Source organism: Erigeron canadensis, chromosome 3 (assembly GCF_010389155.1).
Source record: "Erigeron canadensis isolate Cc75 chromosome 3, C_canadensis_v1, whole genome shotgun sequence".
In the NCBI taxonomy this organism is placed as follows: domain Eukaryota; kingdom Viridiplantae; phylum Streptophyta; class Magnoliopsida; order Asterales; family Asteraceae; genus Erigeron; species Erigeron canadensis.
The window spans coordinates 41,546,082-41,558,044 of NC_057763.1; the positions used below are offsets into that span (position 1 = coordinate 41,546,082).

Here is an 11,963-nt window from a genome sequence, read left to right on the forward strand (position 1 = left end):
CAAAACGATGTTTTTAAGGTGTTCTCACCGTTCTTATTTTAAGAGTGTTCTCACCGGAGTGTTACCCTATATATATATATATACCGCAAATGAAAGAAGAAGTTCGGGAAACCATCAAGCCCCACTCAAAATATATATATATATATACACACACATATATATACCCATTTAAACTTCCAAAAACACAACACACACTTCATATTAATTCTTAAAATGCCATTTTATTTGTTAAAAAAAGTACATTACAACATATATAAAACTACTTAAACCATCATAAATAATTAAAAGTACTTAACATTACAACTTAACTTAAAAAAATAAGAACATAATTTAGAAAAACATTACAACATATTAAACACTCATTTCTTCATCTCATAAACTGTCTCGGCAGTTATGATCAAATGGTTCAAGGTGATGATCATACAAGCAAGTTCTTACATAGCAATTTCAATCTTGTCGATCTTACCCTGCAAATAAGTAAAATATTGACACTCAAGATCAGTACATTATCCGGTTTGTATATAATCGATTTGTTCTCGACATCATTGCTTCTTCGCCCCCTAAGTTATTATAAAAAATACAATTTGGGTAACATAATAATTAGCGTTACTAATAAGAGCTATGATGTAACTCCATTTTTAAAGTATTTGTTGGATGGAACTATGCTAATGCTTTTTGAATATCAACAAGACAAATGACAATATGACATCCTTTATTATTTTTTTCTTTTTGTTAAACCTATGAGAATTTGACACCATTTTGCTAAGCAAATCCACCAAATAAGACTAGTACTTAGTGGTAAATAAGAAAAGTAAGTTACATACGGAGTAGAATATTTCACAACTACTATTTTAGTATTGTCAAATGCCAAGTAAACAAGTAGTAACAAACTAAGCTCTAAGCCTGCAGCCCTACATAATAATACGTAATGTATTTGGGTTTCTGTAAGCTCTGATGGGCCTAAAACATCCTAGTAGCTAGCCCAATAAATGAAAAAGAGCTAGCATTACATCGAAATTAATTAATCTTCTAAGCCAGCCACATCCCTTAACACCCAACCAATTCCATAAGCTGCAAAACCAGCAATTGCGCCATTGAAGAGGGTTCCGACGATCGACATTGCGTAATTTTGACCAGCAATCCTCGCCTTAGCGATTCCAAGTGTGGCCAAGGCAAGGGCAGACATAACACATGCACCGATGAATTTGTGAGTATCGTTGTGTGTGAACGGGATAAGGATGATGAATGCAAGGATTGGAGCACTCCCAAACACTAAAAATGCACCAAAGGTTACTAGGCCTTTTTTCCATGGCTTTTCACCCTCGTCTGGTGATAGGATTCCGTTTTGGACCATGTTTTCATCTATCATTATGTTGCTATACTTTGAAAAGATGTTCACAACCTTCAAAAAAAACATGATAATTATTATTATATATAGTTAAGAGGATTGTTAATTAGGATATTATTTTAAAAGAATATATCATTACTTTTTAAGACGAATAAATGACCCCTTTAACGCCGGCCCGTTTTCTATATATATTCAGAGTTCATTCTGTTTTTTTTTTTTTTTTTTTTTCTTAAAAGTTTGAATTTTGCTGAAAGCTTCGAGTCGCGATTCGACAATCGTATTTTGAGATTTTAAATAGTATTTTGAGATTTTATACAAGGCATTATATTCTTTCATTACATGGATGGGATATATATTAGTCCCCTAAATAAGCTAGTAATTAATTTGCAGTAGTGTTTAATTAATTACTCGTACTATATATACCGTGGTTGCATCTTGGGTGTTCATGCCAAGAGCCTGATAGCGAAGAAGTAAGTCTTGTTCTTGTCTCCTCCGGCGGTTGGTTACTTCCCATTCCGCCACAAGCCGCTCTTTTGCCGCCACATCTCGCTCAGTGTTGCTCGAAACATAGTCTCCAAACCCCATTGATATCCCATCGGCCACCAAGTTTGCAAACCCCAAAACCAACACATCAACTACATACACCAAACACATGCATTATATTTTGTCCAAACACCAATTAATTAATCGATATGATCTCCATATATAATGAATAATAATATTAGGAAACGTGAGACTCGTGAGCGCTTAGGTATCGATCTGCTCGATCAGATACTAATATTTTAATTTTTGATACAACACCGGCCATACACGTACGTACATATGCATATTTATTTTTATGTTAAGTAGTGTCAAATTACTGCGTGTTTGACTGTTTGGTCAGTTTAACGGCTCGCTTTCACACAAATTAATTAAGTTTTGTTTTTAAATAATCACAACACTATATATATATACAATACATTAATAAACATATTATAGGCCAATTAAGATGTATATTCATATATATAATAAATTACGTACGTACCAGAAGATAAACGGCCGGCAGAGATGGAAGAAATGAGGGAAAAGGAAGTAACAATGGCATCTAGTCCTGCATAAACTATACTTTTCACTACTTCTCCTTTCCATAATGGTTCTTTTGGCCGCCGCCTCTCTCTTCCGCCACTGATCTTCTCCGCCATCGCATCTTGAATTAGAGGGATGGTAGTACTGTCCCCGCCGTTTTCTGCCATTTCTTTTTAGTGGATTTTCTTTTAAATAAATAAAAGAAGAATATGTATATATATATATATATATATGTAAAGGATAGATGGTGTGAAATTAAAAATAGAGTACGTACGTACGTGAAAACAAAACTGAAAAAGGTTGTATAGTGAGTAGTACGTATAGTAGATGATGGATGTTGTGGCAGCTTGCATGTATAGTACTAGCTTTTGCACGTGGCAAATTAGTTTGACTTATGTTAATCGGCCATAAGTACACGTAGTGATGCATTGTGATTCGCTTGTTATGTTGGCAGTGGGTCAACATACGAACCAAAGCTTGTGGTGTGCACAAGCCCCTATCGCTCCTTAATTTTCAAATTAATTTGATACGATCGATCGAGTATAATATTATACGAGTAGCTTGGCGTAGTTTCTCTTCTAAATAACACAAGAGGCTATTTTTTTTCCAAAAAAGAATCGAATAAGGCTAAAGGGAACAAGGCGCCAAACGGGGCTATTTTTCCACTTTTTCCTTCTGAAACGCCCGTGAAACGTCATGAACATTGCCCTGTGGGGCGTTATTGGTCAAATCACTTTGGTAGGCGTGAAATAATTGAAGGCTTCAATTTGAGAAGAAATAGACGTTGGAGAATCCGAACGGCTATCTACAAATGTTTTTTAATGTTTTTTTTTTTTCAATTTACCCAATTTTATTTCTTATATATATACACATATTCCCCTAGCAGAAGGTAATACTACAATTATCAGAACATTTTTATGCTCCATCGTGTGTAAAATTAAGATAGGAGCATCTATCTTCCAAATTTTTATTCCATTTATAATTTTTCATCCTTTCATCCATGGATAATGGTATTTCTTCCTCATCTTCATCATCATCTTCTTCTATTAATTCTATGGGCTCGAACGAATACGATGACGCCGTCGAAAGTGCGGTAGTTTTAGCCTTTAACTTAGTTACACATGTTGTGGCCGAAAATGATGATGAAGAACCACCACCGAGGGGATTTCATCGTAGGGTTGTTATTGATAGGCGACGGGAGGAGGCCGAACAACGGTTGATGCAAGACTATTTTGTTGATGCACCAACATTCAACCCGAGGCAATTTAGACGTCGTTTTCGTATGCATAAACCTTTATTTTTAAGGATTACTGGTGACTTGGAGAGGGAGTATAGGTATTTTCAACAAAGATATAATGGTGCCGGGAAGCTTGGATTCACTACGATACAAAAATGTACGTCCGCAATACGACAACTCGCATACGGTTTGGCTAGCGACCAACTAGACGAGTATTTGCACATGTCGGAAAGAACTTCAAGAGAGTCACTCCAACATTTTTGTATAGGTATTTTACTAAAAACTTTATATGTATTATATATATATGGTTAATTGCATGTAATTCAAGTACTAGACAAGCAGCTTATAGTGTTCATCTTCTCCTTATATACGTAGTTGGTGACCTTATGAAGTATTTATAAGTTGAGTTATAAGCAGCTTAGTTCCTACACTAAATACATGCAAACTTGGTTATTATTTCTAGAAATTGGACATATATAAATAGTTGAGTTATTCAAGTTTGACTTGGCTATCAATCACAAAACGGATCGGTTCATAACCCAAAGAAGTTGTCAAATTTATAAAACCTTATTTAGAAATCATAGTGATATAAAAACCTTCATTTAAATGGACTTTGTTGGACTTTGTTGAGACCGAATACATAGTTGGACCTCGATCATGTACCGAATACATAGTTATTCAAGAAAGAGATAGTCTATATCATGTATCGATCATAGGATCACTCTATGAATAGCTAAATTCTCTGTGACCTCGATCCCACGCTAGGACCGATAAGTTTAACTTTAAAAATTGAGGATAATTTGAATACATATGGACTAAAAATAAAGATCGATCAATCTTACTGTTGATATTATTTAAAAACAATTTGAACATAAAAAGTTGTTTCTTATCGTTATAAGAATCCTAATGTTATGTTTTATATATATAAACGAAAGTTATATTTGTACCATCACTATTTTTTTTTCCGAACATTCAGTCGGTATGCGACATCAGGGAAACCTCACCGTATAATGGTAAAGTCTTGCACATACCCGAGACAACGAGATGTTGACCATGGGCCGTTACAAGTATTCAGAGGAAAAACCCCAAGACTTGTCATCCCTAGGGATCGAACTCAAGACCTTGGGTAAAACCTGAGATGACTCTAACCAGTTGGACTAGTCATCATTGACTACCATCACTATTTAGTAACGTCCATCATATACAAATTGTATATCTAACTATGTAATTAAGATGATAATACATAATTGTTATACAACCATCAAAAGAAATGATACAAATATCACTTTCCATACATAAAGTGCTATGTTCTAAATAATATGGTAATCTATATCTATATCTATATCTATAAACCTCTATAATTTAAACATATTGGCCTTTTATTTTAGAAAGTAAACAGTTTTTTCAGTATTCTCATAATAATATCCCTTAAGCATATTTTTTCTTCTTAAAATACCCCAATTTAAACATAAAACCATTATATATCATCATTTCTCCATTCTCTCTAATTATAACACTATTTCATCGACCTTTTATCACTCTATGTTGTCGTCTCACCACTGTCCTTCATCTCCACAGCCGCTGCAAGTCTGCAACACATAATGCTCGTAATCAATAAATAGTAATGCACGTACTAATGTATTTGGTGACCATATGTACGATTAAAATATTAAATATACTCTATTGAAAAATAAGGAAATGATGACACAACTAGGCTTCTATTGTAACACCCCAACAAGGCGGAAACTTGAGGCATTAGTAGAAAAGCTTAGCGTGACATGGAAATTAAGTAGAGGTGCTAAATGCATTCAAGGATTGAGTAATCCATACATAATTCAAGTACAATTACAAGTTACGGATCAAATAATGCACAAGGAGCACAACACCATCAATAGTTTACAAAAGAGATAGTCCAAATGATGGCTAACGATCCTAGGCATAACCCATAAACGGGTGCAATGAATCACGGATCCACAAAGTCCAAGCTCAATCCTATCACATGCAATTCAATCATCCATCACGTCTTTGATTCACTTGATTACCTGAAAAGCGTACTAAAAAGCGTCAACATAAAGTTGGTGAGTTCGTAGGTTTTGACTATAAGAAACAAGTGTCGGGATAATAACCGTTTAACCTTGATATGAACATAATTATATAATTAAATGATCATAAAACCTTGAAACCTTGATTTGGATCGATAAACGATCACACAACCTTGAAACCTTGATTGGGTCATTAAATGATCTCATAATTGGGATCGTTAAACGATCACCAAGCCTTGAAACCTTGATTGGATCATTTAATGAACCCCATAACCTTGATACAAACATATACAATCACACAACCTTGATTCACAATTCAAACGAACACATAACCTTGATACACTAGCCAAACAATCATATAACCTTGATTCATGATTCAAACGAGCATATAACCTTGATAAACTAACCAAACAACCACACAACCTTGATGACATACATAAAGGAACATATAACGATCAAACTACACTATGAACACGATGTACACTTTTCACCCCAAAATCATGTAAAGAAAGGGGCTATGAACTCACCTTGGTTTCCAAGCAACAATAACGAGTTAACAAAGGGTTATTAACGCTCACCGACCGCTACGAGTCCACAACCTATGAATGTATATCATAATATCATCAAAGTCAACTCTATAACCCTAAACAAGTTGATTTAGTAAGTTTAAACCGAGTCACAAACCCACAAACGCTTAAACAACTTCCGAGTAAGAACAAGACACTTTGACAAGACATTTTTAGAAATGGAAATGGATTTACTTCAAAAGGATTATACCATGAGAAAGTAGACTCTCCCACGATTTCAACGATAGGTCATACGTACAAAACGGACTTACGGATCAAAAGATATATGTATATATATGTATATAGTTTGAGTTAAAATCTCAATTTTGGTTCCAAAACTGACTCACGACTTTGAACGAATGGTTTGTCTTGTGTAGAGCACCAATAAGGTCATAAGAGGACATTTCGAAAAGGTCGGGACGATCCTAGGATAACTAAAGTCGAGCTAGGAAATGTTTCAATAAATAAAGGCACCAACTGCGCCACAGTAACAGACTGCGCAGCAGTGTTTCTTCACTGCGCAGCAGTGTTTCTTCACTGCGCCGCAGTCAAGGATCCTGCCCAGCCACTGCGCCGCAGCCTGGAATTATTGCCCAGCAAGCCCAGGTCTGCACCTGGTCGACCAGCAGCCCCCAAATGAGCCAAACACTACCCCAAGACCTTCAAAACCGACCCATGAACCCCCAAAACTAACACTTAACCTCAAATTCGACTTTGTGAAGCTCAAACACACATAAATGGACGTGGGTAAACAATTCCCAACCCACAATTTCATTCCATAACATCAATTAGATGTTGATTTTCGGCCAAGACTTCACCAAGAACACCAAAACCCTAAATCGACCTAAACCAATTTTTGAAGGGAAAAAGACTCACTTAAGGTATACACAAGTATTCTTAGACATGGTTGGGCATAACCCACTTCATCATTTCGACCCATTATCAAATTAACAAGAAAAATTTGTTTTTGACCCATTTATCAACAAGAACCCTAATTCGACTTTTGGCTCAATTCGTGACCCGGAAACACTTGAATATGATTAGAAACATGATTATAAACATGTAATGGTGAATATGAGATAGTTTTAACTTACCAAATCTTCTACCAAAGTGTCAAACCCGAAAATGACCCGAATTGGATGATTTCTTGCACTTATAAACCCAAATTTTGATATGTTGATAAGATGATGATATAGATGAATAACCCTAACAAAATCTTGTTTGAAACATTTAATTTGATGTATTAATTTTAGAGAGAAGGATGAGAGTGCAAGAGAGTTAAATGCTCTTGCATTTAATAGAGAAAGAGATAAGGAAAATGAATGAATGAGAGGGAGAGAGGTGTAAGACTTTGGTTGGGTCATGGGTATGGGTCTAGGATATGGGTTGACCCATGGATAGTTCATTTACTTAATCAATCTAGTTACACCACAAGTTAGCAATCGACCGTTACATTAACGACCATTCGATCTCATAAAACACCTTGAATATTATGTAAACACAACTTGATTAAAAATGATCATTATATATATATAAAATGTATATTCACCTTGAACACAATTAAATCATAGCCAAACTCGATCATATATAGAGTAAATGATCATTATTAATCAAATGTACACAAAACTAATGGGTCAACAAAAGTCAAATTTCTCGAATGTTACATCTATATATGAAATAAATTAGTTATTATAAATTACGACACATGCCCGCACAATAAGACGGTCTAAAAGTGGTGGCAGCGATCTCGACTGGTATGGTGGCGGCAATAAGGGCGACGAGGGGAGGTGGTGGTCGCAGTAGCGGTTGTGGTAGTGTCAGCGGTGGTAGTGGTGGCGGTGCAGTAATATTGTTAATGTAAAAGATGTGATCCATTTTAAATTCTAATTGGTAAATAAGTCTTCTCATTATACTAATTTAGAAAAAAAACTCCGATAACTTAAATGTAAAAGATGTGATCCATTTTAAATTCTAAAAGTAATAACTGGGCTACAGCCTACGGGTATTTCCAATTCATGTTTTTCTATATGCTAAACCTTTTATAAAGCCCAATAGCATTCTTAAATTATTCATTTATAAGCCCGGTAAATAAGTTCTATTCTACAAGTTATGAAAGCCTATTTATAGGTATTACTGTATTTTTCTTTAATTAATGTACTACATTATACAATTAATTGATATAGCAAATCGATAAATAGCTCAGTTCTTTACTCTTTATTCTTAAAATAAATATTCACGTGGAATTATCGATGTATGTGGTTTTTTTTCCTGTCTAACCATAAAAATTATTCGTCTTCCTCCAAGGGAAGAACACTTATTTTGATTAGAATTAAGAATATCAAAGATGTCACCTGATATATTTTTTAGGGATGGAACAACATATTTTACGTTCCACTATATTGCAATTTGCAAGCTCTTATGATGTAATAGAATGAACCGGTTTTAATTTCTACCACGATGCCAAGAGTTTGTTAGTTATTACATCTATGTATATCGTAAGTACATTTAACAATAAAATAGGTCATGGTAAAATCCATATTCTTATTTGGTATTCTCTTTAATGTTACTTATACAGTTGATAATCATGTAGGAATAAAAAAAAAAAAAATTAACATGTCAAGTAAACAAATTTCTTCTTTAAGCTTTACAAATTTCATGACGTGCTTTACATGTGACTTAATTGGTACATTATGTTAGTAAGCCACTAAAAGTCAACTTAATTGGTGGTTTAGTTACATGGTACTAAATAGGGATACATTTTGTATTCGTCACGTGAGTTGGTATCCTCTTATTATTACGTTTGTTTTCCGAAACGGTTTTGAGTGTTAGGTTGTAACTTGTAAGACTACTAAACATTAAACAACAGGTCGTGGCCATACAATACTATAACTCTATCACCATTAATTACTTCGCGAGTATAATTTACGAGTAATATAAGTTACTTTTTTCGATAATAACCAGCAATTAATTATATGAAGCATACCCCCATCCTGTTTTTCAAAATAAGAGTTATCCATATATATCAAAAGATTTGTTAACTATTTAATTAAGTCAAATTGTCTTAATATAAAATATCAGATTGAATTAATGTGTATTTTTTATCATTATATATCAATTACTTTTATGTTAACAATGATATTGTTATCGTTGTCACTACCAACACCATTAACATTGTTACTGTCGCTATCACCTGTCATCATCACATCTCATGAAGATATTACTAACATGCTATAATCCAAGCACACTTGTAGATGTGCCAAGTGGATTTAGACTTGAGATGGGTGTAATTTTTTTAGTTTTTTATTATCTTACACTTACTTCGGTTCATGGAATATTATTTATTTATACGAAAACAAAACTAATGAAAGGAAAAAGTCTGATGACGGAGCTAATTTGATGCTTTCCTTCTATTTTATTTCTTTCTTTCTTTTCTTCTATTTTACTTTCATAGCTTCATACACTGTTCAAATAATTATTATATCAATTTTTTTTATAACTTAATATATATATAAATATAAAGATTAATAATAAATCAACTTAACTTATATACCTAAAATCAATTTAATCATAAGATAATGACAAATAGTATAATTGAGAGATTAGACTAGGAAAAAGACTTAGGGTCTGTTTGTTTTTTTTTTCCCATTAAGTGTTGTGTGGATTAAATATCTGTCTGAATTTAGTGTATCTAAGATGGGTAAGACGATAAATAAATAATTGTTGTTTGTTATGTGTGCTGAATTAACCAACTGAATAATTTAAATTACTATAATATCCTTCAAATTTAATGAGTGATTTTTAATAAAAAAATATATAAATTAGGTTAATTTTTTATTTTTCGTATATTAATAAAAAAAAACATATAATGTACATAGAAATCATGTATAGGAAATAAATCATGAAATTATTAAATTGTAATGTATTTTTTGTGTAATAAAAAAGTTCATAGTTGGTTCAAGTATGAACAATACACATATTGGTATTTGGTAACAAGTTGTTTAGCTACTTTGTAACATGACAATAGAATTTGTCTAGCTCTTTTTTTTTAGTCAATGATTGATTCAAAAAACGATAAGTGAAGGTAAGCTTAAAAAGTTAGTTTGGTCTCTAGTTTTGATTTTGGTAGCTTTCCCAGTTCGTTGTCATTTATATCGACGTCAATTTAACAAAAACCCTTCACTTGTAGCATTTGTCAATTTGCCAATTTTGCATATTGGAGAATTTTAATTTCTATTGGACCAAAATAAATATTTAATATTTTGGAGCATAAATAAAAATTGGGAAAGTAGGACAAAAACAAATACATCACTTACACATGACTTCTCATCTCTGACACACTTGCTCTCTAATTACGCCACGTGTCAAACAATCCGTTGCGTCAAATTCGGTACTACCTCGGGAATATATGACGCTCTATTTGTAACTTATGACGTGGCACTTGACCACTTGTATCTTGGAATTCCACCATTTGCAATCAATTTACTTATTATGTGCCTGAATACGTTAATTGGCAGGAAGTCATGTATTTGGTCTTTAGGGGGTGGTTATTCGATTCCAATTGAGAGGTTTTGTAGCTATTGATGTCACTTAGTTGTTGGTTGTTAATCTTTTGTTGCTATTTTATTAGTTGTGGTCGATTTTCGTTATATTGTATATAAAACTTGTGTAGTTTAGCCAAGTCAATTTTTAATGAAGTCTATTTATCTATGATGATAAACATTGAATTAAGTTGTAATCTTGAAATATTTGCAACTTGCATAATTATCAAACATCGTGTTAATGAGAAGTCAATTCACAATAAATTGTTTGATGAGCTAATTAGTTACTGCTAAGGCTTTGAGGAGTGAGGGTTCTTAGAACCTTCATTTTTGCTATATGGTTGACACATGAAGTTCCTTTGGTAATAGTAGTTCTCTTTGGAGTAAGTGGTTCCCCATACCCCATTTTCGTGGCCCCACTTTGCCACATGTCATCCCATCAAATCATGATTGATTGCTTCTTGTACTATAAAGTCAAAAGAAAAGAGGAAGTGAGTAGCGCCCAAAATCGAACGGGGCGGAGATTTTTTTTGCCCGGAACGCCCCTTGGAGCGGTGTAGCAGGCGTTCTCGGAGCGTTCCCGAGGCATTCAACGTACTTTTTTGGCGTGTCACATGGAAGTAACGCCTTATTCTTAAGAGCCTAAGTGACATTTGGTTGTAATATTCAGCTATTCAGAAATAACATAACATTAACCGACTATTGTTATAGGTTCACATGTCACATTTTAATCATAACATGTGGGAATTGGGATGCAATGTTAATACTCATTAGGTGATTTTTTTAAGCAAGCTAACTTTTTTTAATTATTATACATAAAAGTATATTGATTCTAATATAGTTGTATTGTGTAATTATATAATTTATACGCTTTTATCTTTGAAAAAAATGTGTAAGGATCATCTCTTATTAAAGAAAGTGTTCGTTCAAATTGGAAAAGGAAGATAAATTTACATTGACAAAAAGGACAATTAGCGGTTGATCCTACTAGTCATCGGGTCCAAACTTGAATCTACGTTAAAGAACCTCGAAACCAAGATTCCAAGCCATTAAGCTAACATTTAAAGTTTAATCGTAAAAATCAGATCATGAAGCTATCAAACTATGTGTTTAGAGTTTAGAACGTTTTAGAATTTAATAAATAACAAGGAATTAACGCCCTTTAAT

The 11,963-nt window shown here is 33.5% G+C and overlaps 1 protein-coding gene across 1 annotated transcript; it reads right to left on the reverse strand.

Moving 5' to 3' along the window:
- Nucleotides 1-1,021: 1,021 nt before the first annotated feature.
- LOC122592151 lies at nucleotides 1,022-2,580 on the reverse strand. Its single transcript, XM_043764356.1, has 3 exons — nucleotides 2,373-2,580; nucleotides 1,772-1,983; nucleotides 1,022-1,402 (listed from the first exon to the last, which is right to left on the reverse strand). Exons 1-3 carry the CDS (start codon nucleotides 2,578-2,580, stop codon nucleotides 1,022-1,024), a joined length of 801 nt encoding a protein of 266 aa, XP_043620291.1.
- Nucleotides 2,581-11,963: the final 9,383 nt, after the last annotated feature.

Excerpts from the sequence above, each read along its gene's own strand:
- LOC122592151 (XM_043764356.1), bottom strand. The coding sequence starts at position 2,580 with ATGGCAGAAAACGGCGGGGACAGTACTACCATCCCTCTAATTCAAGAT. Across the intron at positions 1,984-2,372 it reads TGCCGGCCGTTTATCTTCTG|TTGATGTGTTGGTTTTGGGG; the intron begins GTACGTACGTAA and ends TGGTGTATGTAG. Across the intron at positions 1,403-1,771 it reads ACACCCAAGATGCAACCACG|GTTGTGAACATCTTTTCAAA; the intron begins GTATATATAGTA and ends TTTTTTTTGAAG.